This window comes from Pomacea canaliculata, linkage group LG4, assembly GCF_003073045.1.
Source record: "Pomacea canaliculata isolate SZHN2017 linkage group LG4, ASM307304v1, whole genome shotgun sequence".
Taxonomy (NCBI): Eukaryota; Metazoa; Mollusca; class Gastropoda; order Architaenioglossa; family Ampullariidae; genus Pomacea; species Pomacea canaliculata.
The window spans coordinates 19,734,119-19,759,809 of NC_037593.1; the positions used below are offsets into that span (position 1 = coordinate 19,734,119).

The 25,691-nt window shown below is 36.1% G+C and overlaps 2 protein-coding genes across 2 annotated transcripts; both read left to right on the plus strand.

The window, feature by feature from the left end:
- Nucleotides 1-1,652: 1,652 nt before the first annotated feature.
- LOC112561639 (echinoderm microtubule-associated protein-like 4) lies at nucleotides 1,653-5,478 on the plus strand. Its single transcript, XM_025234227.1, has 4 exons — nucleotides 1,653-1,725; nucleotides 3,593-3,736; nucleotides 4,206-4,482; nucleotides 5,448-5,478. The coding sequence occupies exons 1-4, from the start codon at nucleotides 1,653-1,655 to the stop codon at nucleotides 5,476-5,478; spliced, it is 525 nt and encodes a 174-aa protein (XP_025090012.1).
- On the plus strand, nucleotides 4,448-25,504 carry LOC112561220 (echinoderm microtubule-associated protein-like 1). Its single transcript, XM_025233560.1, is given in 21 exon segments — nucleotides 4,448-4,482; nucleotides 7,970-8,020; nucleotides 9,629-9,654; nucleotides 11,127-11,252; nucleotides 11,709-11,858; nucleotides 12,100-12,172; nucleotides 14,002-14,034; nucleotides 14,588-14,689; nucleotides 14,888-14,989; nucleotides 15,330-15,464; nucleotides 15,767-15,866; nucleotides 16,159-16,316; nucleotides 16,741-16,866; nucleotides 19,306-19,323; nucleotides 19,325-19,438; nucleotides 19,689-19,845; nucleotides 20,230-20,327; nucleotides 20,809-20,896; nucleotides 21,295-21,390; nucleotides 21,559-21,689; nucleotides 21,975-25,504. Coding segments are annotated over 19 exon segments (1,944 nt in total). The 5' UTR covers nucleotides 4,448-4,482; nucleotides 7,970-8,020; nucleotides 9,629-9,643; the 3' UTR covers nucleotides 22,101-25,504.
- Nucleotides 25,505-25,691: the final 187 nt, after the last annotated feature.

Below are 25,691 nucleotides of genomic sequence, written 5' to 3' on the forward strand. Positions count from 1 at the left end.
ACACGTTGTCCATGACTAGCGCGCGTGTCGGACAAGTTCGTTCCGACATGTTTTTACCTTTCAAGTTGCGACCGTTGTCTTTATCTGCCACTCCGATAAATCAGCCACCGCTTGATCTGTTGGCCACACGTAACGCGTGAAGTGTGTTCAACAATACAGGCTTGCCGGGGAATGAACATTTATGCACGCATACATTTGGCTGGCGCGAGTACGACAGAAATAATGAGCCCTTTAGAAGTAACAAGGCGCGCTGCCACCGCGTATACCGCTCACAAATCATAAGCAAACCCATGACTGGTGTCACATTAAGGCGAAAGGTCAGCCGTAATTTTTGTGTTTAAAATTTTTAAATAGTTTTTAACTACTGATTACTCCTTGGCCAGTATGTTGCAGAGTTTTCTTTTGTTTGTTTGATTTTTTTTTCCTAGCGTTGTTCATCTTCTATACTGTTTCACAACCGCTCCCTCGTCAGTGATGCATTAATATGCCTGTCACACTAAAGCATGCAGCTGGACACTGCGTGCATTCTGCTTCATCAATGTCTTCAGAGGAAACACTCAGCAGAGTAGACTAGAAATGAAACTTGCTCTCTACCACCGGCTGCTAACCTCACCACCGCCACCCTCCTGACGCCCACTCACGTCAGATCAGTCCCCGTCAGGTCCACAGCCCGACAAGCCACTCCCTGCCGACACCTATACTTACATTGTTTTCTGTGCTGCAGAATATTTGTATCTGTATCCAAGCCGATATTGTGCAGAATTTGAAATTAACTTTAATACTTTTCAAAGCGTATTAAAACTTATTTAAACCCGCCTAATGGTTGACGGGTAAATTAAAATAGATTAAAAAATTGTGAATAGTATATCAACTCGTTGCGTGCCCTTTTGTTCGTCGCTGTCCCCGTTGGTTCCAGGTAGAGCAGTTGTACGTTATACTAGAAAGCCAGGATTTAATTTCACAAGGAGTTCAGATAACTAGAGGTGTAGATGCGTATGACATATAGCTGACCATAGCTCACCACAGTTTCTGCTGTGGCAGCTCCTTGGTTAAGGACTTCCGTACCTCAGCAATTACTGCGAGGTTTTCATTTTTGTCAACTGTTCACCTACAGTGGTGTATGTTTACTAGGAACAGCTGAATTTCGCCAGCCTTTGCAGGGTGTAGCCCAGAATGAAAGAAAAGCTCCACCCGTCTTGAAGTGGTGTGACGAGAGCCACAAAGCTTAGCTTTTGCAAGTACTTATCTTCGTGGTAAGCGTGACCCGTTATCCATATCTAAAGTTCGGCCGGATACTCGAACACACATCCGTGCAACTTGCAAAGGACAGTTGTGGAGTTAAGTGCGGCAGTCAGACGACGACTGATCAACCATCAACGAGAGTGGGGGTGGGGGCCGGAGTCCTCCTGCAGCCAGTTCTCTGCTGACCAGCATTAATTAACGCGATCTACAGTTGATCGCAGTGCCCCTTTGGGTCACCGCTCGCTGACCTTCGTGGCACGCCCGGGGCGAGGGCGTGTGTGAGGACAGCCCCGAGCGAGTAGTGGAGGTTCTGCCGCTCGCTGGAAGCAGGTGAGACAAGGAGTTTGGATGAAACAAGGAGCTCTGGGCAGAAAAGGTGACAGAGTTCGCGGAAACGCAGCGGGTCGGAGATGGAAAGTCCATCGGAAGAACTGGTGGAAGATATTTTGACGAACAAGACATGGACATCCGCCGTCCAGCAAGGTATGCACGCGCACAAGTAGGAGCAGTTTGGAAGACATTTATACACTCTTCAAAAATAAAAGGAGAAGTTTAGTCCTTGACACACATTTCGGTTAACTCATGGTTAACCCCCGTGTGTAACATGTACCTGTTGATGATAAGATAAAGCAAGCATTATGTGATATATTATTAGGTTACTTTTTAGGACATACAGGCAGGTTGTTGGCCTAAGTGGTAGAAATTTTTGCAAGCTGCAAGTGCCCAAGGTGTATAGGCTTTATTCTAGGTATTTGCAGTTTCCAAAGCCATGTGGGGTTTGTATGGTACCAAAGGCTTCACGTGGTACCAAAAGCGTGTAGGCTGCAGCAGGTACAGTCCCTACATGTTATCTTTTGCCACCCATTATTATCCACTCCACCTCTTACCCTCACATTTTGCGAAAAGTTACTCCAGTTATGAATCCCATCCTTGCATCACCACCAGATGGATAGTGGTTTGTAGGCATAAGCAGAGCCATTAGTGTGTAGTGGAACCAGCGATGTGTTACATAACATGTAATAGCAATTATTGTGTGAGCTGCAAAATAGCTGCACAAATATGATGAAAGTTGTTTTTTATCAAGCAGCACATCCACTCACATTATCACATATCTCTGTGCTGCTGCACCCACAGTGGGAGTCTGTTAAGCCTAGTGTCCTAGGTGTATATGTGTATATGTAACACCAGCATAAGGTACACAATCATTATCACAGTGGAAGGCTGTGTAACGCCAGCACAAGGTACACAATCGTTTTTTTTCCTCACCAGAGCTTTTATGGATCTGCTTTAAGTGTCTACATCCACTACTGAGCAGCTGTTTTAACCATTGAACATAGGGTCATTGATTGTGTAGCTCTACCTAACAAAGCTGTATATTAACTGCAATAAAGTATCTTCTCTGGAGAAATGTGTGTGTATGCATTCACACAGCCATTAAATAGCACGCTTGCAATATACTACATGGTTTTGAACATATATATCATGAACCAGGGCAAAGAGAAAGGAAAGAGAAAACCTTCCAAATGTTTATGCACCTATATTTATCAACAATTTTTTTTCCAGAGAAGTTAGTACTATAGGCAAAAAAATTATTATGTGAACCATTAAGCTTGACTGATTTTCTGGTACAGTCCCATTTCTGAATAACAGAAGCCATAGTCTTAACTCCCTGCCATGTAACTAGCACAACAGCATTTGTTTAGTTTAGTCCTTGCTACTCCTCGAGGAGCAAAGGGCCGCAACAACATCTCGCCAGTGGACCCGGTTTTGGGCAGCCCCCTTCAGTTGGGTCCACGTGGTTCCGACGTCCTTTGCCTCACTTTCTACTGTTCTTTTCCAAGTTTCTTTGGTCTCCTCTTCCCCTGAGGATTCCAGTCAAGTGCCTGCTTGGCATTGGTGTCAGTTGGTTTGTGCAGGGTGTGTCCTATCCAGCCCCATTTGTACTTTTTGATGTCTTGGCTAGTGGCATTCTGGTTGGTTTTTTTCCACAGGCTGCTGCACAACAGCGTATCTCAATTTTATCTTTAAACTCTTTGTTCACCTTCCATATTGCCTCCTTCACATTCCACTTTGCTGTTCTTTTTGCCAAGGCATCTCTGAGAAAATGCAGTTTCTTAATTATCAACTTTCAGTTCTTTAGTCACCCAAGGTTATTTGGAAATATCAACAGTTTTCCTAGGTATTACTGGATCAGAGGTAAGAAGAAACATCAACTCATTTAGGCTACCATATAATCCATTAAAAAAATTCTACACAGTGCAGTCAGTACCCTACAAACACAAAATACTCTCATCTGTCCATATTTACATTCTTTAGATTTCATCTGTATTTTTTATTTATGTTTTTGCAGATGGACTCCTGTCCCATGAGCGAGAGGACCTTGTAGAGCGAGTTGCTTATCTGGAGAAGAAGGTAACACAGCAAGAAGATGAGATCATTTGTCTCAAGTCTGCGCTTGCTGATGTCATCCGCAGACTGGCCACCATAGAGTCCTGTGAGTGTGCTACACAAATACTTCAGTTGTATCAGTAGTGCTTACATAGTTTGGTCTTTTTGATGTATTTTATTTGTTGAAAATAGCATACTTTGGCTAACACAAAGCATAGAATTATTTGTTAACTTGAAGACATTAATGTTATAACAGATCAAATTTAGTAGTCAAGTAGTCAGGGCTTTACTAACTTCGGTAGCTTAAGACAATGTTGGTAAGTCCATTAAGTACCATTTAATTTTCAGTAATTTATTCATCATTTCATACCTGTGACCTTTTCTGTAGTTTCATTCCTTTAATCAGATACATCATTTAGTCAGTGAGGTCTTGTACTTAGTGCTCTTGGATTCTGTGTCAGATGTTTACAGGAACTACAGTATTTTTTATTGTTTCCAAAGCTTTGTTTGTCAAAGCAAAGTTTGTGGGGCTTTTTAAAGTGTTCTGAAAAATAACATGCATGTTTTCTTTCCAGCAGCAACACAGAACAGTGTTTTGCTTCCCTCTAAGCCTACATTACGCACTCCAGCTCGTCGGCCCATCAGTGAACGTAAGTCACACCTTAGTGCACTGGAAAATGTCAACATGGCTGGTGCATCCCACCGAAACTCTGCTCCTCCCATGTCGTTACGATCTCCCCGTTCTGCCACCTCCCACTCAGGTTCTTCTTCTGCCCACTCGCAGCAGTTGAAAAAGTGGTCATCACTGTCCAATTCTGCTGACATGTCTAGTTCACAGCTGACCGCCAACAGGTATGTTCTGTATTTAGTTATCCCCTCTAAGTTAATATTGTTTGGTGCATCCAACAGTTTATTTTTGTGTTGCCACTCTTTATTTTTCTTTTGTATTTTATAAAAGTTGTTGTTTTTGGCTTTTTTTGTAGCTTCCTTTTTTTTTTAAGTTTATAAAAATTTGTTATTGTTCAATTTATCAAATTTATTTAAGATTTTTTCCCCCCACATGATTCCTTCAACATTTTTATATTTTGTGTAGTGTTGTGGCTGTGAAAAAGAGCTCATACATTTGCCATCATTAGTTGTGTGTTTTGTGGTGTCTTATAATTTTTTACCTCTCTTTTTTTGTTGTTATTCTTGCATCTTGATGCCAAACTGATATGTTGTATGCTCATCAAGGCATTTTGGTATGTCAAAGATGTGGGTTAATGCAAGGGAGGCTACTTTCAGTTATATCACATACTGTATGGTTTCTTCTTAGACATTTTTAATTTTTAAACTCTTTCTTGATAATTTTTACAGCACACCATCAATTTAGATAAGTTTCGATATATAAATAGCAGTCATCATGAAACCTATTCGACTGGTTGTAATTGATGTATTAAACAGAACTGCTGAGTCCAGTGTGTTAATATTAATGCTTTGACTATTCTCCCGTAGAATCAGCATTATGCCTAATCATTTCTTTCTTCCACATTCATGGACTTGTTTGAAATACATCTGCAGGATGCATTCAGAGCGTCTAAGACGGCAGGCTAGGTGTGTGTTTAAAACCTAGTACATATGACTGTATGTATTGGTCACATTATATATATAAGCCACGTCATCTGCATGTAGGATGTACATCATTGATTGTATGTCTCATGCTGCATAGCATGCTTGTCTAGATAACTTTCTCATCAAACATCACAAAGAATGCTGACTGAAGAGTCTGTGCTAAAATAAAGTATTTGGTGCTACCTCCTTTTTACATTTTTGTGCAGCTGTGCAGAAACTGCTTATATTGGCATTTAGGATCAAGACCATAATAGCATGTGCCATTTGTCTTTCACTGTTAGCTTGTTTTGTGACATTTTAAAAAGTCTTATTGAGATTTTAATGTTTAGACATCTCCTGTAAACTTTGTAAATTCTTTGTTTTCGCTTCCTGCTTTTTGTTTTAATTTCATCAAGAATTTTTGCGAAGTCTTGTTATATGGCTGAATGTATAAATTACTTTTTTTGTGGAAGATGCTTATCTCCCTGATAAACATTTAAACTTCAGTAGCTGTAATATTTTTAATTTAAATTTTGGACAAATTAAAACTACTGAGCTGATAAAACTAGTTGGAATATGAGAAAAGCAAGTTGACTTTGGCATTATTGGTGTGTAAAGCTCCATTTAAATGCACAAATTTGCTTCCAAATTTTCCATGACATCTGAAAACAAGGTGAACAGATTAGAGCAACTCATCATGGAATGAGCTTTATGAAGTTTTCTTGAAGAGGGTTAGGGTTAGAGCTGCGTCCCAGATCAGCATAAAAAGTTAGGATTGAGGTCAATCAATGTTGAGTTTTTCTGGAAAGAAAACTGATGTTAATTGGTAGCAGCTTTTATTAATCTGTCAGTAGCATTGAGCATATATAATTTCATGTATGAGTCAGGTTAGCTTTTAAGTTGATAGCAATTAGGGCTGCAGGCAGCTATGCAAGGCAAAGAGAATTATTATTTTTATGCCTGCTTGATAATGGGTTAAGGCGACATCACATTGACTGCAGGAAAGCTTCGCAATAAATCTATATAGGTACCAAATAGTTCTGAGATAAACAATCCTGTCAGCATGTGTTAACCCGAGGGGAAAAAATTCCACAGCTGACATCATAAATCAAGATCGTCTTTATTTGTGAGACCATTGCCCTCCCACCTCATGTTCCATCCACATTCGTCTCCCAAACATGTGTATGACAGTCTCTTTACCCAACATTCGCTGACTACTTCTCACTATAGCCCTCAGAGTGGGGAAGTACAAGCAGGCACGCACATCTGTTTGTAGACTCGACAGTAGGCTGGAAAACTGCTTGAAAGCGCGCAGAATAGAGAGCCGAAGTTGGGGAGGCGGGGTAGGTATGATTCAACGGGGAAGGGGGAAGGGGTGTTAAAAGGCATTCGGTTTGCGATCGGCCATAGTCGGGTCACAGTATGCAGATTTCTGAGGTCAGACAGGCTGACTAATGACGAACTAGTTGTGCCATCGTTCATTTCCTGGTGCAGCTGGCGCAAACAGCACAGACCTTCGCAACAACACATCCTGCTGCATGAGCAGTCTAGTCCCACGCACAGTTTAAAAAAATGTTCGTCGCTCGGTGATAGCTGTCGACAGTTTGCGCAAAATTCGCAAGTTTCAGTGACGCCTGCTTTACTTAACGTCTGCCGCCCGGCCCTACCGACTGCAAGATGAGTGCTTCAACTAAGAAGAGCAGGTTCGTTGAGTAGACCCAGTGTCCTCACTCCCTACTTCTCAAGTTGCACGCATGACCGCGCCGGTTCTTGCTTACTCGAGCCTCTGTAACAAACAGCTTGCATGCCAGCATCCCTTGTGTATTGTACTTCCTCTCTTCTTTGCTTTTTCTTCCTTCCCTTTTTTATTTTTGCTTAACTAGCTCATTGCTTAGTTAACTCGGCAAGTATAAGTGCCTCACTCTGGATGTGTTTGTACTTTACTTTTTTGCACAGCTTATGTAAGAAATTAGATAAGCAGGATGAAGCTCACCATCAGCAAACAATATCGATTGTCATAAAAGCCCCAAAATGTCAGATGCATGTACTTCGTAAAATATTCATGATGAAATGGCAATAATCAGTGAAGAGTAGTGCCTGCTAGAGTGTCACTGTCAGCATACAAAGTCAATCAGAAAGGCTGTGACATGGCAGTAAATAAATTCCTAAAACATAAGTATATATATATATTCAATAAGTACAACTATATTTACACAAAAATGAGCTAAACATGCAAGCTTAAAGTTGAAATAGCAAATAACCTGAGCTATTTGTCACCATCAAAATCTTGCACACCCATTCTACATTATAGAGAAACTGGCTGGAATGGGAATGGAGCATCTTCAATATTTCTGTACCGTTCTTATCAGTTGGAAACAGTCACATGCACTGAGAACGTATAAGACCTAAACATCATAACATTTTCTTCTCACATTTGATCCTTTGCCTTACACATTGAATGTGTTCAGTGTAGAGTGCTAGAAAACAAATTATGTCTGGTAATCATTGGTATTTGTTCAATCAGCAGAAAATGGAAGTATATTTTACCCAAACTGCAGACTCATGTTCAGTTTTGTTCTTGATGTGTGCCTATTTTGTACCCAGATCAACTTTTATCTGGTAACATTCTGTGTTGGTCAGTTACAGTTTGTATTTGTGCATTTTATACCGTGTCCAATTTTGTTTTGTTGTTGTTTTTTCGCAACTATAACTTATCACTATCTCTTTTTTTTCCATTCCATATTCATAGACGTAGCATTTCACATGGAAATTTGCTGACAAAATATCCCAGCATCAAAGGGTAAACAAATATACAGTGCTTCCATTCTAATGTAACAGACTTGTTCATTACATATATGTTGCTGTGGTTTTTTTTTTATCTCCAAGTAGTCACATATTTTGCTTTGATGTAGTTTTGCAAGTTTCTTTACTTCCAAAAAACATCATATTAAATCAACTGTCAAAAGTTCTTGCTTAGTTGATGCCCAAATTAATAAATGATGGAGTATGTCATTTATAACTAAGGGCATGTGGGTTTTATTTATTTTATTTTGAGTTGCAATTTCAGTTGAAATCCCAAGGAACATGGGAGCGGGTCACTGTTACAACGTTAGGTTTGGTGGCACATACAATTTGGTAATACTGTGTCTTCAGTCTTCAGGGTTTTTTTTCAGAGATTTGGTTTCTGGAGTGGTTTAAGTTAACTGCTAACCTTTTTTGCTGCTGTGGCTCAGTAAGCAGTGCAAATTCCTTTGGCTTCTTTTGATAATGATTTAATTTTCTTGTCAGTTTTTAATATGACTAACTTTGCTGGTGTTACAGCTTTCTGTATACCTGCAAAGCTCATATTTGTACAGGTGGTCTGGTGTGTGTGTGTGCTTTCGTGCACATGAGAGAAAGAGACCAGGCTGCATGCAGTATTGAATGTGTTTGTGTGTATGTGTGCATGCATGCTCATGTATACTTGTACTTTCTTTTATTCAAGAATGTTTCAAATCAAATTAATGTAGATTTAGGAATAGTTGAAACACTGTATACAATAATTCATTTAACAGAAATACTAAACTTTAGTGATATACAAAAAATGTAAATATAATAACTAACAAATCATAGTATATTTTATATTACGTTGCTTGTAAGAGCTAATAAATGTACACATGGTTAATTATTACCGGTAGTTTATAACACCTTTGCTAATCAATCATAGTTAACCTGATTACATTAAAACCAGTTTCTGTCATCTGCTGTTTTTTTAAAGTTTAGTGTGTGAGAGAGAAATCGAATGAAGGACTGAAGTGTGCTAAGAGAGTAAATGCACCTACTTTTAACTATGATGAGCACATTGATGTTTTATGGCATGTGGAATTAGAATTGATGTTCAGATAATTTCTGGTTGTATTATGTGGTTGCTTTTTTACAAGTAAACTTTTATTAACTGGGACCCTCTAATCTTAAGTATGAAAGTCTCCTATATATGTAGTTTTGCAGTTTAACTTTCATTGTGAACCAAGTTGTTTTCTTTACACTGCAATGGATGAGGATTATATTTGAATGCTTCCCTCATTTGGTTTATTATAAAGATTCTTTGCTTAGCTTATATATTCTGAGGTGTACAGGTACAGTCTTTTGTTTAAAGTGCTTGAATGTACACAACCACAGATCTACATCAACATCAGCCTTCATCCGTTCTTACCTGCTGCTGTTATTTTGCATGCAAAGCGTTGTACTACAACTACATACATTATTAGCAATTTCAATAGTACACTAGAAAAATCTGATGTTAATACACTTTAAAACACAAGTATAATAATTATTAGCTTTCTTTGTCATTTCCCAGATCATGGGAAATAACATGGTCTTCACCAGGTTTTAATAGATTTGCTAAAAAGACTTTTTTTTATTTTCACAGTTCACGAGATCCAGTATGGAACCAAGGTAATAAGATAGAATTATAATTATGCATTAGTCTTTTTTTCTGAGCAATGCTGTTGTTTTTCTTAATGTATTTGTTTATCTGTGTTGTGTTATTCAAAACTCCTATGAAATGTAGCTTTGAAAAATTAGAGCTGCTGCACTGTGTAATTGCCATTCCTGTTTTGATGCTTTTATGAAGATTGGACAGAGAAGCATCAGATAAGGTGTGACCAGATAATATGTGGACAGAGAAGCTATCAGATAATGCGTGCTTGATTGCTTTTATATTTTGTCCCTCATTACTGCAATTTTTTTTCTAACTGAAAAGCACGGTAGTGATGGGTAAGTAACTGTATAAGTGTTTGTTAATGAATTTTTCAACTATTGACTCATGAAAATAGAAGATTGAAGTGTTTGTGCATGAAGTAATTTTTTTAAAACTGTTTTACAGTTTCTTTGGGGTTTTTTTTTTTGTTTTGTTTTGTTTTTGTTTTTTTTGTTGGTTTTTTTGGAAAAAAGTGGGAATAAACATGCAGATATTTTTTTAAAATAGGTTTTTCACAATATTTTCTATTAATCTTATTGTTCTTTTCATATCTTTTGACTATGAACATTTATGAGGATGTTAAATACAATTACTTCATCATTTAAATACTGTATATATGATCATAACCACTAAGAAAGAGAAAGTTTATTGAAAATTGCAGCTAGTTTTTTCATCAATAGAATGGCAATTTATTTTAGAGAACTAATAAACACTAATATTTTAAAGCCTATCACTATTGATTTGTTGTTTCTATTGATTAATAGTTTGCTGTACTTGCAAAGCTTTTAGAATTGTAAGCCTGTATTTAACTAAACTCAGTTGATATGTTACTAAAAATAAAATTGTTTAAAATTTATGTGAGCATGATATATCTTTTAAAAGCAGCAGTTTGAAGAAAAATAAATTTTAAAGCTATATGTACATGATTAAATTTGGGATTGGTCACAATCAGAGGCATGTTATTGGTTTATAACATTTGTGAGTTTTCCTTCAAATTTGAAAATGAAATATCAAATTACACATATTTGGTACATCTCTGCATCTGTGTCAGTATGTTTCTGTTAGTGGCTTCTAAATAACATCTTATGGTGTTGGGCACTAACAACAGATAGTTTTCTCAAATTGCCTGTAGTAATTTTTCTGACCTCAGTGTATAGAGATGAAAGATTGAATGGTACTATAGTAGATGTAAAGCTGATACACTGATTACCTGTGATTGAATTTTGTAGTTGATGAATTGTCCATGAATTAAAAACAAAAACACTGAGTGTGTATGTGTGTGCACAAAGTATGCACCTTATTGTCAAAATATGTATGCATAGTGTATGCCTTTTATAATGTAAAAATTTTTTAAAATAGTGTTGACTTTTTATTGGAAGCATAAATTAAAATACATTTTGGAAAACATGTTTCATCTGCATGGTATACCTTTCATTTATTTTATTAGAGGAGGGTATCTGAAGATGTACTTGAAAGGGAGAGCAGTGACAATGCATGCACCAACTTCTGTGGAAGACTATAACCTTTCCAAAAGTGGAGAAGCCCCTGATGAAAGGCTGCAGCTAGAATGGGTGTATCCTTTTTGGGGGTTTAAACTTCTTGTGGCGGCAATAATTCTTGCTGATTTCAGATTTGTATCTTTGTTATAGCAAGCTCATTCACCTCTCATACTAGTAGGTAGGATAAAGTTGTCAAAGAAGATATGAAACCTTTAAACAGAATGTTCATAAATTGGAAGTCTGTAAATGGAGGAAGGATTGTGCTTAAAATTGTTTATTATTACTCTCATAATTAGAAATGTAATGTACTTGGAAGTCTTTTGAATTTGAGGAAGCTGTTCCTATCCATGTGTATGAGTCCAGATGTCAAAGCAATAATCTTAATAATCTCTACACCATTTTTTTCACATATTGAGGGATTAATTACACATGTAGGGGTCATCATAGAAGTAACAAATAACCATGGAAGTGGAACTTTTCAATGATGATTATTTTGTTTCGGGGAAAAAAATTCCTTAAAAGTTTGCCAGGTATGGCTATCGAGGTCGTGACTGCCGCAGCAATTTGTACTATCTTCCCACAGGAGAGGTGATCTATTTCACAGCTGCTGTGGTTGTGTTGTATAATGTAGAGGAGCAAACTCAGCGCCATTACCTAGGACATACTGATGATGTGAAATGGTTAGTCACAGTGTGGAATAAATTGTGTGAGATAGAGAGAGTGCATACATGCATGAGTATGAGGTGGGGAATGTGTGTATGAAAGACTGTTTACGATAATGCAATACCTGTGCCTGCAGATAGAAAAAATACATGTTTGCTTATAAATGTATAAAAAAATCCAAAATATGTATGCTAGTAATGTGTCTTTAATTTTTTTTTTTTTTTTAACTTCATTTGTTGGGGTTCTTGTGATTGACAGTCTTGCAGTTCACCCTGACAAGATCCGTATTGCATCTGGTCAGGTGGCAGGACATGAGCGCAAAGAGGGCAAGGTAAGATGATAAAAATGATACAACAGCTTTCATCATGCATGGTCATACATTTGGTCAAAGACAAAGCATATTGTTCTTTCTTGAGAAACATACTACCGATAATACCAACATTCACTTGTGAGAAAAAAATAATATGCACTGCATGTATTCTTTTAGAGCAGATTATCAACATAATGTAGTTTTGAAAGAACAAAAAGAATCATGATAAAGCATTTGTTTCGGGTTTTTTAAATGATAGTTGTACAATAGTGGGGGAATATTTTTATAATCTTGCAGTTTTTAATCTCTATTTGTAATGTGCGACCTCTTCATAAGAGTATCTCTCCTTTATATATATATATGGCTTCTGTGTAAAGGTTTTATTCTTTATGGTATTATTGCTGATGGAAGTAGATTTCTGGAAAAAAAGAAAGAATAAATATTATTCCTTTGATTTTGCAGTTTAATCTGCTTATAAAACTCCTTTCTAGAAATATTTTGAGCATAACTGTTCATGTAGTTATTATTGCAGGAACTTTGTGTTGAAAGCCTTGAGTGAAACTAACCCACCATAGTCAGAAAGCAAATACTTTCTTTTCTTTCTAAAAAAACACTTAAGTTCATCATTTCTCAAAGTAACAAAGAGCTGTTTGCAGTTTGCTGTTTAGCAAAAGAAAAATGTTAGTAGGGTGGAGAAGATAGGTATAAAACAAGAGAAACTTTCATATTCCATTTGTATCACAAATGTTCTAAGAAATACCTTTTAATTAAATAATATAATGTGAATATACTGCTTACACATGACAAGCATGTAGAAGGATTCCTTAAATATGCATTTAGTGTGTTTCATTTTTTGTTTTATGTATTCTTTGTCTAAAGAATTATTTTACACAGTATAGCTTCTCTTGTGTTATTTTAAATCTGAAGTCTAGAAAACTTTTTCTTTGAATTAATTGTTGTCTGTTTTTAGAGATGAGGTGCACTTCATTTATTCTGCTTATATTGTTGGCACTCTGCTCACTGGTTCCCTGTTTGTGAAAAGGCTTTTTAAAAGTCTAACCAAGTGCACAATTTCATTTTTCTAAATGATGGGTTTCATTAATTACAAGATAATGTCAATTGCCAAGATCTGAGCAAATAGCCTCCATCTCTTCATAGAATAAAAGGACAGTCTCTGATATATATCATATATTTGTGGATTAGTACTTTGTAATTATATGTTCCCATCATTTGAAATTTAAAATTTACGCTCAGGATGGACTTAAATGTTTGTGAAATTTATCTGCCACAGTGTAGTATTATTTACCCTAACATTACTCTTATTTAGAAAATGAACTTGCTTTTGATGAATAGTTTACATTTCAAAAATTACCATATTAGACTTGATTATCACTGCTAACCATATGAAAGAAGTACTCCTTTTAGACTATATATTTGCGAGATAAATGAGTTTTCTAACCAAGTTCTTAACCCAGTATTTTGAACTCTTTACAAACTGTGTGTGTATGAAATTCATTAAAATGGTGTTGATGTCAAACTAAGCTTCCAATACACAGCATTCTGATCACTTACTAATCCTTGAAGTAGACTGTATGTGTTTTATGTTACAAAATAGACATGAGGACTCAATTTTGCGGTGGTAGTAGGAGCAGTCAGGGTCATAGAAATTCAGGGTTGACTGATGCCACAGTGTTTAAATAACTGGCATCAGCTTTCTTGATCAAGCTTGCTTAGTGACAGTGACTACACTTGTGTAAACTAAAGTGGTATCTTATGTTGTGGTAGTCTTCAAGTTTTCTTTGCTGGTGAATACCTTTCTTAAAGCTTCAGTTTCTTTTGTGCATGTATAGAGAAAGCGTGCAGAGGAGGGTGATGAGAGTGGGGTAAGTGAAGCAAGACGCTAAGACTAATGTAGGGTGTGTAATGATGGGTATCCTACAATCATGTTTCATCTCACTTTACCTTCACTGTATCATTCAAGCTCTGTAATTAATATTAATACATTCTCTTTTCTCTCTTTCTCTTCTAATATTTTTCCTTTCTCCTTTTGTGTAATATATATATAGAACACAGTTAACTGCTGGTTATTTGCTTTCTTTTTAAATCTGTGTAAGAGTTAAGATCGTCTAATGCTTAATCCATGCTTTTAATCACTCAGGTGCTTCTGCTTTGTTCCCTTTTCTTTATTTTAAGCCTTTGATGTTTTGCTCTCCATCCCCCCCAGCTTCTGTATAAATATTTCACCAGCTTGAATCTGCCTGTTGTAAGTTATTTTCTTACAGTTTGTCTTTTTTAAAAAGAAATGAAAATACACTTGTACAAAATTCTGGTGCTGAATAATGCTAGTCTGCTCATTTGAAATGATTTGTGTTTAGGTTGTCATTGTGGAAATCTTGAAAGTCTTAAAGCAAAATTACTTTTGTTTTTAATTAACAGCCACATGTGAGAATTTGGGATTCAGTCAGTCTAAATACTCTACATGTGCTGGGTCTGGGAGACTTCGATCGTGCTGTCTGCTGCATTGCCTTCTCCACCCTGGTCAGTAGGCATCGTCGTTTGATAACACTTTAAATGCAGATATGTTTTTGGCCACTGTTGAGTGCACAGTTCATTGGATATTAAGTGCTATTTTCAGTGCCAATATCTCTTTGACCAAGCAGAGATAGAAATTTGGAAAAAAAATTAACAGAAGTGCCTTGACTGTTGAAAAAAATGACTGATGTTGATTATTCGCAGGATGGAGGGCAGCAGTTGGTAGCAGTGGATGATGCCAATGAGCATTCCATTTCTGTGTGGGACCTCAGCCGTGACCGTCCACATAAGATCACCGAAACAAAAGTAAAATGGCTGATATGCTTTTAGAACACAAAAATTTAAGAAAGTGAAGCATATTATTAACAGAATATAAAACAGTTGATGTTCTTCCATTCAAGTGAAAACTGAAGATTTTTCATATCGATTCTGAAGATTTCAATTTATTTTTTTTATTATTATTAAACCAGACAAGGAAGGAAAATTGAAGGTATCTGCAATGTGAAACAGTTGTTTGCTCATGGTCATTCACTGTAGTTAAAAATTGTATGCAGGTGTTAAGAACATTAAGACTATACATGAAAATGTGACTACTACTATAAACATTTCATGAAGGCAAGTCATGGAAATATATTCTGTACTGTAGAGTTCAACAGAACCTGTTTTGGCTGTAGAGTTTCATCCCTCTGAGAAAGGCAGCATAGTCAGTTGTGGTAAGGGGCAGATAACCTTTTGGACTTTGGAGGGAGGAGCGCTGGCCAAGAAACAAGGCATCTATGATGTAAGTGTCATCTGTGGTCTTTAGAAACCATTCAGTATTCAACATTCGGTACTCAATATTCAACATCCAATAATTGTGAAATAATTGCTTCTGCACTGTATTTGCAAATATTTATTTCTTCAGCATTAAGTGGCTATTCAATATTTATTGTGAAAACAGCATGTAACAATATAGCAGTTTGGTTTTTTTTTTAATATATTGTTGCAGTACAAAAGATGAACAATTTAATAAACAGTATTTTACAGTATTCTTGAAAAAATTAGCAAAACAGTAAATTTGTGAAAATGTCACATAATTTCTAGAAATATGAGAAGCCCAAATATGTCCTGTGCCTGGCATTTTCACCTAATGGGGATGTTTTGACTGGAGATTCTAATGGAAACATCTTCATCTGGGGCAAAGGTAAATAGCATGTTTTGATATCTCTCACCACTGCATTTTTATGTCAAACAGATGAGTGCATAAACCTTCTTAAAGCTAACTGTGAGAGTGCTGAAGTTCCCCTCCCTCTCCCCATGTGAATGATGCCATGTGTCAAAATGAAATACAAGTATGTTTAAATTTGATTGTTTGGTATGCTGGTCAGTCGGTCAGTCAGTCCATTGATTAAGTTAAATGATGAAAGCAAGGTAGTTGTTACAAAGGGTAGTGGTGGAAGAGGGGTTGTTGATCAACTTTGAATTGTGTGTGGCAGGAACGAACAGAATTACCCAGGCTGTTCTTGGGGCACATGATGGAGGAGTGTTCTCCCTTTGTAGCACGAAGGATGGCAATCTTTTGTCTGGAGGAGGAAAAGACCGCAAAGTCATTGAATGGGATGGCTCGTACAGCAAGACAGGGAGGGAGACAGAGGTACTTGTGACAGCTTATATCATTCAAATACAGCATAGAGTTTATTCTCTGTTGGTATACTTGAGCGTGATTGCTTATAGTGGATCTGGATGCAGACTTTTCCAGTTTGAAATCAATCCCTGAGATTCCAAGATCTAGGATCTGTTGTTGTTATAGCATAAATTGAGTTTTGGAGCCTCCAGTGAACAAAAACAGCATTCAATTTGAAACTAACACTTAATTGACACTTCATCATCTTCAAAGGGAACTTTCTCCATCAACAAAATCATACCTTGAGTGAAAGTGGAAAGTGGAGAGATACAATTGTGTGTTAAGCTTCCCAGAATTCCCTTTATCATATGTAGAAATATATGCTTCTCCACAAGGTACAAAAAGACTGTAAGAAACCAGCAAAGTGGGCATAAGTGTTAAATTTGATGTGCAGCTGCAAGAAAACTATGGGCCAGTGAGGACAGTAAGTCAAGGCAAAGGAGGCCTTGTGCTAATAGGGACAACCAAGAACTGCATCTTGCAAGGCTCTTTAGATCTCGAGTTCAGTCCAATTATGCAGGTAAGAAAAATAGCTTAAGCTTATGGTTATTTTGTCAAGTGTTTGATGCATTCATGTCCCTTGCAAGATCATTCTCTTTGCTGCAGATAGTCCACAAGGGGCAGATACAATATTATAACGAAGCATTTGTTGAAAATGTAAAGGTTTTGGGGCTTGACAGATGAATAGATTGTTTTAGATAATGCTTTAATATTTTATTAACATTCTAGATAGTGTTTTTCTGATTTTTTTTTTTCTTCAAAGACAAATACTGCACAAGCCATGCATTCCTATAAGTTTATGTGTGCTAACATGTGATGGTTCAGATAAATTGGAATGCAGAATGTAGTCAAATATGGTGCTTGACTAAGTTTAGAAATAAATAGCCTTGCTCATTCAGCTTCTGGATCAAATGGCTTTGTTGGGATGCTGCAGAGTCACTGTCATAACTATCAGGTATATTGTTGGTAGGCTGAAACTGCTGATGACGTGCTTATTGGATGTGTCTTGATTATTTTCAGTTGCATTTATCGCTTGTTGTGTACATGATTCGTTTTTTAAAACTGATATTGCCATAAAAGTTTTTATTTTAAGGCTAGCTACCCATTGACAAAGCTAAGAGATACCTGTATTTTCTCCAGAATAGTATTATATTGCTTATACCCGTAGTTAAATTATATGACTAGGATTTGAAGGGCAAGCTATCTTCTTAAAACCTGCTGATGTAGCATATTTGCAGAATTTTAACAATCTTGAAAAGTTTGGCATATGGAAAAGATGGATATTTATTACCAACAAACATGTTGCTTTGGCATTTTTTAACATTTAAAAAAAAACGGTGAACCTGGATTCGGTGTTCTAGGTGTAATACAATATGGATATAATTTGTGTATAGCAAACCAAGAAAAACAATGTTCAACTTACACCTTGCTAAAATGAAGATATTAAACTAGCTGATGTTAAGGGTTAAAGATTTTTGACATAAAAGACCTCTTGGATTTTTTTAATGTGTTTTGTCTTTTATTCCTTGATGAAATAGTTGTCAACAGGTACAATGTTTGAAAGATTAGTTTGCTTTTATGAGATGAAGTCTTTATTATTTCATTTTTCCTCTTTTTATATCTTATGCATGGCTTGTCAAGAAAAAGCGTTGTCAGCTTGTGTTTATGCCTGTGGCAATTGTTTTATTGTTATTAGGTGATGTTTTTTGTGCCATATTTTCAAGAGCCATGACAAAGGATTTTTGCTGTTAAGTTGCATTACCTTTGCTGTCATATGTAGGGTTATGAGATCTTTGTGCTCAGACATACCATTTTTCTTTTTCTGTCATAATTTCATGAGTTTTTAACATTACTGATCAGAAATGGCATCTGCATTTCATGTGGACAAATCTATATCTTAATTTTGATCCCGCAAAAAGTCATCATTTTAACCTGTAAACATTCAGTGATCTAATTATCTAAATTTTCTTTTCTACATATTGGGGTGGCAGCATTTTAGGTAATAAAGACACTGTGGATTGTGTTACTAATGCAGACAATGGGAAAATTTTCTTGTTTCCAATTTCAACAAGAGAGGTTGAAAAGGTAGAGATGATGTGTACGAGGGATGTGCATTAACCCTTCGATTAAGCTGAGCACAAATGCCTTCCAAGAACTGCATGTATCAAATAGGCTGATATTGTGTAAATAACATTGTTAGACTGCTTCTTCCAGTTTTCAACAAATGCACGAGTTACTTTGTTTTATTGGAAGTATTTCGTTTACACAGTATTATGTTTTTTTTTTCTTTCCAGAGCCAACCATATGTCTCTTTCATGCATGTTTGTCATTGTCTTTTCTAACCCTGAAATCTACAGTTCACATTTTATAAATTCGTTCATTTTCTCAGGTCCTTTCACTATATTTAGAACTTTTTAGGTTTTAAAATATAATTAATCACCCTCTTGTGTTTTAATATGATTTAGTGTTAACAGAGGCACCAGTCTAATAACGCAAGCCAGAATATGTAAAGACATTTTCAGACTTCTTCATATTTTCAGCATTGTTCTTTTATTATGCTAAAGTTTATGTGGTACAATTTCTGAAGTTTATTTATGACACATTTTTATGTATTTTAATATTTTTATACTGAGAATTACAGTTATGCTACCTTTTAGCAGTATCTGACAGAATATGGAAAAAAGTGTGTATAAAAACTGATTATTTGAATTACACTTTACATAATTACAAAAGTATATAGAGGCATTATATGTCCATTACAGAAGAATAAAACTAGAAGTGGTAGTTAGAAATACTTTATATATTCCTGTCTGAAATCATAAAAGGTAATAAATTGGTATGATTTGTATTACTATTATAATGAGGTATATTTTATGTTACCATCTTAAGTTGGTCACTTAAATGAATTTTTCACTTGCTTATTTGATTATTTTAATGGAAAACTGGTGTTTTCAACCAGAGCCACTTAGACGAATTGATGGGGATTGGCAGCTCATCCATCTCAACATCAGTTTCTGACATGTGGCTCTGACAGACTTGTCTACCTTTGGGACAGCCAGTCACGTTCAGCTGTTTGGGTGAAGGAGCTAAATGTGAGTAAAGAAGAGATGGAAAGTATCATTGTGGCATTATCCCCCTCCTGCCCCATATCTTGCTGTCATTTTCCTATCATTTTTTCTTTTACTTCTCGCTTAATACTTCACCATTTCTTTGAGAATGTAACGAAGTAATTAAGTCTAGGTAATTATTACTGCAAGGGCTATTTTTTTAGATAAATATTAAAATTGATTAAGATTATCTGCATAGCTCTAGTGTTTTTGTTTTATATGCTCAATGTTCAAGGATCCAGCCCACAGCTGTTGCTTTCATCCTGATGGAAACATCGTTGCTATTGGAACCCAGGCAGCTCGCTGGGTAGTTTTGGACCTGGCTACACATGAAATTGTGTCAGTTCACACTGATGGCATCGAACAAATAGAATGTATCAAATATTCACCAGGTGAGGAATTCCATACTTGAAGCAAGTGTGTGGATGTGGACATATGTAGTCATACACTTTTGCACTTATTTTTGAAGTATATATAACAAGCATAAACTTAAATACAATTTTGCAAATGGATTTGCACTGAAATATCTTGAGAAAGGCTACTATTAAAAGAAATTCAACTAATTACTTGCAAATATCATTTTACATAGTTCTGAAGCTGCACTTATTGTAAATCAAACAGTTCTTTGGAGCCAAATTAGTCCTATTTCATATGGTATTAAACGTAGCAATATCAGACCATTATTCGTCAGTTTTGCATTTGCAAGGACCTTGTTCTTTTTTCTTGTTCATCATATTTTATCTTTTGTTAATAAAGTTTTCATCCTTGGTGTTTAGATGGCACTTACATTGCAGTAGGATCCCGTGACAATTACATTTATGTGTACCAAGTCTCAGATTATGGACGAAAATATTCGCGTGTTGGCAGATGCTCGGTAAGAAGTCCTTTTTCTTTCATACCTGACAGGTTTTTTTTTTGCATCTGTGGTAGACTCCACTGTTTTGTCAGTTTGTTTTTTTAACACTAATGAAATTATTTTTATGGTGAATAGGTAACTGAATTAGCATTTACGCATGGTATATTCTGCAAAAGGAACAATCTTAAAGCAGGAAGCATGTAGCAGTTTTTCTGAAAACTGAAGGTATTAGAATACACCCTATGTTATTCCTAACAGAATAGGACATATTCTCACTTGGAATTTCTTTAAAGCTAATAGAAAAATACTTTTCTGTGACTGTAAGGACATCTAAATAAATTTTAAAAAGTAAAGATAATCATAACTCTTTACAGTTTGTAGGATTTATGTAACAAAAAAGCCATGTTAATGTGCTAGATGAGCATTCAAGCTCCAAGCTGTACAGAGTTATAAAGCTTGATTTTGCCAATTTACTCTCATCTTTTCTATTTGATAATAGGGCCATGCCAGCTTTGTCACACATCTTGACTGGTCTCAGGATAGCCAGTACTTGGTGTCCAACTCTGGGGACTATGAGATTCTGTACTGTGAGTAGCCTGTGAGGCAGATTTTATATTGACATAATTATAAAATTTGATTTGTTCTCTGTACTACATCTGCTGCTTGTATCCCCTGTGAGAAGATTATTTAGCATACACAAGAACTGCTTTGTACCAGATGTGCATGGCTGGGCAGAAGTTTTGCTGCTATTTGTATGTGATGTTAATGTCACATTTTTGCTGCTTTACAACAAAGAAAAAGACATGATTATAGATGGAGATATGCATTGATTTCAGGCTTTCTTTGGAGCAATCTGATAAATGATTTTAAATGTACATAGGCACCGACACGTCTCAGGACTGAAAGGTTTGAAATAGCTATTACTGCCTTATATAGAGTTCTTTGAGGTCTGTCCTTCAGCACTTACAGTTTTCCTCTTAAACAGGGTCAGCAGCTAGCTGCAAACAAATCACCAGTCCCAGCACCATCCGCGATATCCAATGGGCCACACAGAATTGTACATTAAGCTTCAATGTAGCAGGTGAGTGTAGTTCGTGAGCAGGCTTTTGGCTTTTAGCTGCTCACATAGTCTGATGCCTTACAAAGTGAGTGAGTGTGATAGAAAGAGTGTGATAATAAACTGAATGTATCTGGTACCTTCAGTACACAAGTGCATGGCTCACACTGTAATTGCCTTTTTTTACAACAGGTATCTGGCCAGAAGGTGCTGATGGAACCGACGTCAACAACTGTTGCCGCAACAACAAACAAACTCTGCTGGCCACTGCTGATGACTTTGGAAAAGTCAACCTTTATCGGTACCCCTGTTCCCAACCTCGGGTAAGTCTTGTACTTAATAAAACATCTACAAATGCTACTTGATTTATTACAGTCCTTTAGAATTTATATGTGGCGTTACTTGCACTTGACAGAATTAGCATGTGCTATTGTTAACAGTGAATTGTTAGTGCAATATTATAAAATTAGCTTTTCATCATAATAATGTGGAAAAACAGTTTTAAAATATTTTGTATGGACTATTAAAAAACAAATAGATGTATTTGGTGGTAATGTTTAGCATTATTTTATGGGATTTTACAAATGAGAAACTTTATTCTGTTGCAGTCTTCCTGCCACTCCTTCAAGGGTCATAGTAGTCATGTGACCTCAGTTGCCTTTCTCTACGATGATTCTCGTGTCCTTTCCACTGGTGGTCGAGATATGGCAATCCTGCAGTGGCAAGTGGTTTAAAAGCCTTGGCAGCAACATCAGTATACAAGTGTGTAACAAGTAACCCAAAAAAAGGAGAAAAAACTTTTTTAAAAAGAAATCAGTTTTTCTTCACAAACAAGGCAAACTTGGATGTTGTAATTCTTGTCAACTTATGAAATAAGAATTTTCACTTCATTTTCTAATCATTACTGTACAGTTTTCACTGTTAAAGGCTGTGCATTACATATCTTTCTTTTCTCTGTGTGTGTTTGTGTGAATGTACTCAAATGCATACACATGTGTGTGTAATGGGGATAAGTGGGATTGTTTAAAATTTCTTGACTCTTTGCTTGGGTGTCGGAGGAAGGGGGGATTTGCTTATCAGTAGTGTCACCTTAGTGCTAGTTTTTATATGATTGTGTGATTTTGCATTAGTAGTTTTACCTGCACAAAGATCAAATTTATTTCTAATTTTAGTAGAGATATTTATATATAGATATCTCTTTTCCTCCATCACAGTTTTTGGGTTTTTTTTTTTTTTTTGCTTTCTATTGAATAAGAGTATTGTTGTTAGGTTACACAGTGACATACTTTTCTTGAATGGGTCATGCAAGTATCCTGCATTATGTGTGGTCCCTGTACTGCCTAGTAGGCCTGCTTTTGTTACCCTGCCACAGGGGACTCAACAAAATGTATCTTCTTCTTGTTCCTATTCGCCCCTAGTGGAGCATAGGGCCGCAAAATGTATCTAGGAGTAAGGAAATTCTAGAACCCATCACCCATACTGTGGAATACTGAAGCATGCAGAGACTGCAGCAGTCTTCCATAGATGAAGACCATTGGTTTATAACTAAACTGTCAGCCCCACCAGCCCCACACCACTGTCTCCTGCCTTCTGCTATATAAAACACTCTCCCTTCTTTTTTTCCGTTCTGTTGCTTGTCTGATTTCTCCCTATGCACAGTATTTTTGTGATGGAAACCTTATGTGTATTAACATTGTACAACTTTTTCATCATGATCATGTAAGTAATGTCTTTTTACTCAAAGAATAAACTGTTTCCTGTTATACACATAAGCTCCTGGTGTCTTTTGCCATTTTTGTAGTAAATGATATTTGTGTTTAAATGGTATTTTTTGAAACAACTTAAAAGTAATGTTCAAAATTGTTTAAAGAAAGGAACTTTTTCAGCTAGGAAAGTACTATTTCATTTATCTGTTTTGTAGATCATTTCTTCGGGTAAGACATTTTGTTTAGAAACTTTGGCTGAGGGTGATAATTGGCAGAGTTGGTTGGAGGGAATAAAGAGGCCTGACTCTTTTTTTCAACAAATGAGCTTTTTGTACAGTTGTTTCATAAAGATGTGTGGGGTATTATGAATATTTTAAAATCTTGCCATGTGTAATTAGTGTTAACAGATGTTTCATATTATCAGCTTAGAGCAGTATTTCAGATCTAAAAAATTTGAGAATTTCTGCTGTGCATTAAGTTATAATTACCTCAGGACAGATCCTAAAACTGAAACCACAGAACACACATTTTTCTTCTTGACAATGTTGCTTGTGCATGCTTCTTGCCATGCTGAGATGTGTGTCATCTTTTGACAAGAATGATCTATTGACAAGAAATTTTGAAAGATGATAGAGTGCAACAGGAGAGGGTGTATGTATATCTGTATGTGGGTGTGAGAGAGTTCAAACAGTGAACTATCTATTAGATTATTAATGGCTTATATACACTTTTTATGTGCTCAGGAAATATTTGGACTTTGTCTCGCAAGAATACTCCCCCCCCCCTTCACTATCCAGCTAGTAAGAATGAAAAAGTACAAATTCATATTTATGCATGTGCATACACACACAAACTGGCTAGTGAACCTGACAAGGTGAAAGGTTGTCTGTGCAGGTTTTCTTAAAACATTAAAGGTGCAATGATTTATAGAGTAGTATTCTGATTATGTTTATCACTGTTTTGCTGTGACCTGAACTCTGCTCATCCTCCTGTTCGTTAAATACCCAACCCAGCTTAAACATAGTATGTGCCTGATGATTTTGATTGTCATTATGTCTTAAAGAAGTTAGCAAGACATTGAAAAGCATTTAATAATTTACTGGTGGTGGTAAATGTTTCGTGCAACAGTGTGCTTTTAGTGTTGGTGACTACAGCATAACAAAGTACCTTGTCTTGTGGAATATAGTGCTGAAGGTATTTACAACTGTTTTGACTTTAATTTCTTGGTTGTAGGCAAACATAGGCTTGTGTTGTGACCTCTTTTGAGTGTTTGTGCTTCTTTGGCTGTGGTATTTAAATGTTATTTTTACACTGTACGTTAATATTCCAGATGAGTTTTGGTTCTGCCTTTTTGCAGTTTGTTTGAAATATAAGCTTTTATAGGGATGTCAGAAATGGTGGGACTAGGATGTGCACACTATTCACTAGATTCTAGGCTGGCTGGCTTGCATGCTTTTGCGCTCTTATCAGATTAATATAACTTTCCATGCTTCAAGGTCTGCTAGCATTTTCCTTAGCCTTTTGAAACATACAGAAGAGATAGTATAAAATAGATCTGCAATCATTCATCCCAAATTTCCAAAATGGTAAAGCCTGTTACTTAACTGCTTAAATCAAGAGTGAACTATTGATCTGCTTTATTATGGAGCCTAAATCTCTTTATTTAAGATGCTGAAGACCACTGAAATTAACTAATCAAACAAATAAATTTTGATAATTCTTTCATCTTTATGGCATTTGTAGTTTAAAGCAAAGAGTTTTACTGTTTCTTCAATTTGACCATTGGTTTGCCCTTCTACTTTTCATTACATTTTACAGCAGTGTCGTTCAAGATTCAGTGTTTCCCTAACAGAAGATGACTTGCTAACACTGTTAAATTTGAATTAGGAGATGCCCGGTGTGGAACATGTTCTGACAATCAGTTCCTTCTCCTTCCTACTGTTTTCTCGTTCTGTTTAGTAAGGATGAGTAGGGTGGGGAGTAAAAGAATTGATTTAAAAAATATCAAAGACTATATATCATCTTTGATGACATAAGCATAAAAAGAGATGAAAATAACAACTGACAAAATGCATCACCATCATCTATTTATTGCAGTAGATAACATCATATTTTATTAAGCCTGTGTCTGAATTTTCTGAACTACTTCCTGAGCAAAGTACTTCAGGGCAGTCCTAGACATAAAAAAAAAATTCTCATGCACTACACAAAATTTCATGTACATATTTTTTACCTTAAATTTTCTAAAATTGTAATTCTCTGTTTTACATTTCTAATATCCTTAATTTATATTTTAATTTTGTACATTCTAACCCATGCTACATTTTTTGGGGGGTGGGGTGCAATACATTCTGTATGCGAAGTGAAAGATTTATAATTACAAGATTGTCTATTATTGTTGAGTATACAAATAAAACTTCATGCAACAAATACTGCTTTGGATCTTTGCTTCTTCCTCATGTTTCCAGAAATGGATTGGTGTGAAATAATATTCTACAATCTTCTTAATAAAAAAAAATGTTTGTTGGATGAAAATCTTGAAAACTAAATGAGATACTAAGCTGCTTTTGCGATTACAGACATTGATCCATTTCAGTCTGCAAAATAAAAGTAACACGT

Excerpts from the sequence above, each read along its gene's own strand:
- LOC112561639 (XM_025234227.1), top strand. The coding sequence starts at position 1,653 with ATGGAAAGTCCATCGGAAGAACTGGTGGAAGATATTTTGACGAACAAG. Across the intron at positions 1,726-3,592 it reads GACATCCGCCGTCCAGCAAG|ATGGACTCCTGTCCCATGAG; the intron begins GTATGCACGCGC and ends ATGTTTTTGCAG. Across the intron at positions 3,737-4,205 it reads ACTGGCCACCATAGAGTCCT|CAGCAACACAGAACAGTGTT; the intron begins GTGAGTGTGCTA and ends TTTTCTTTCCAG.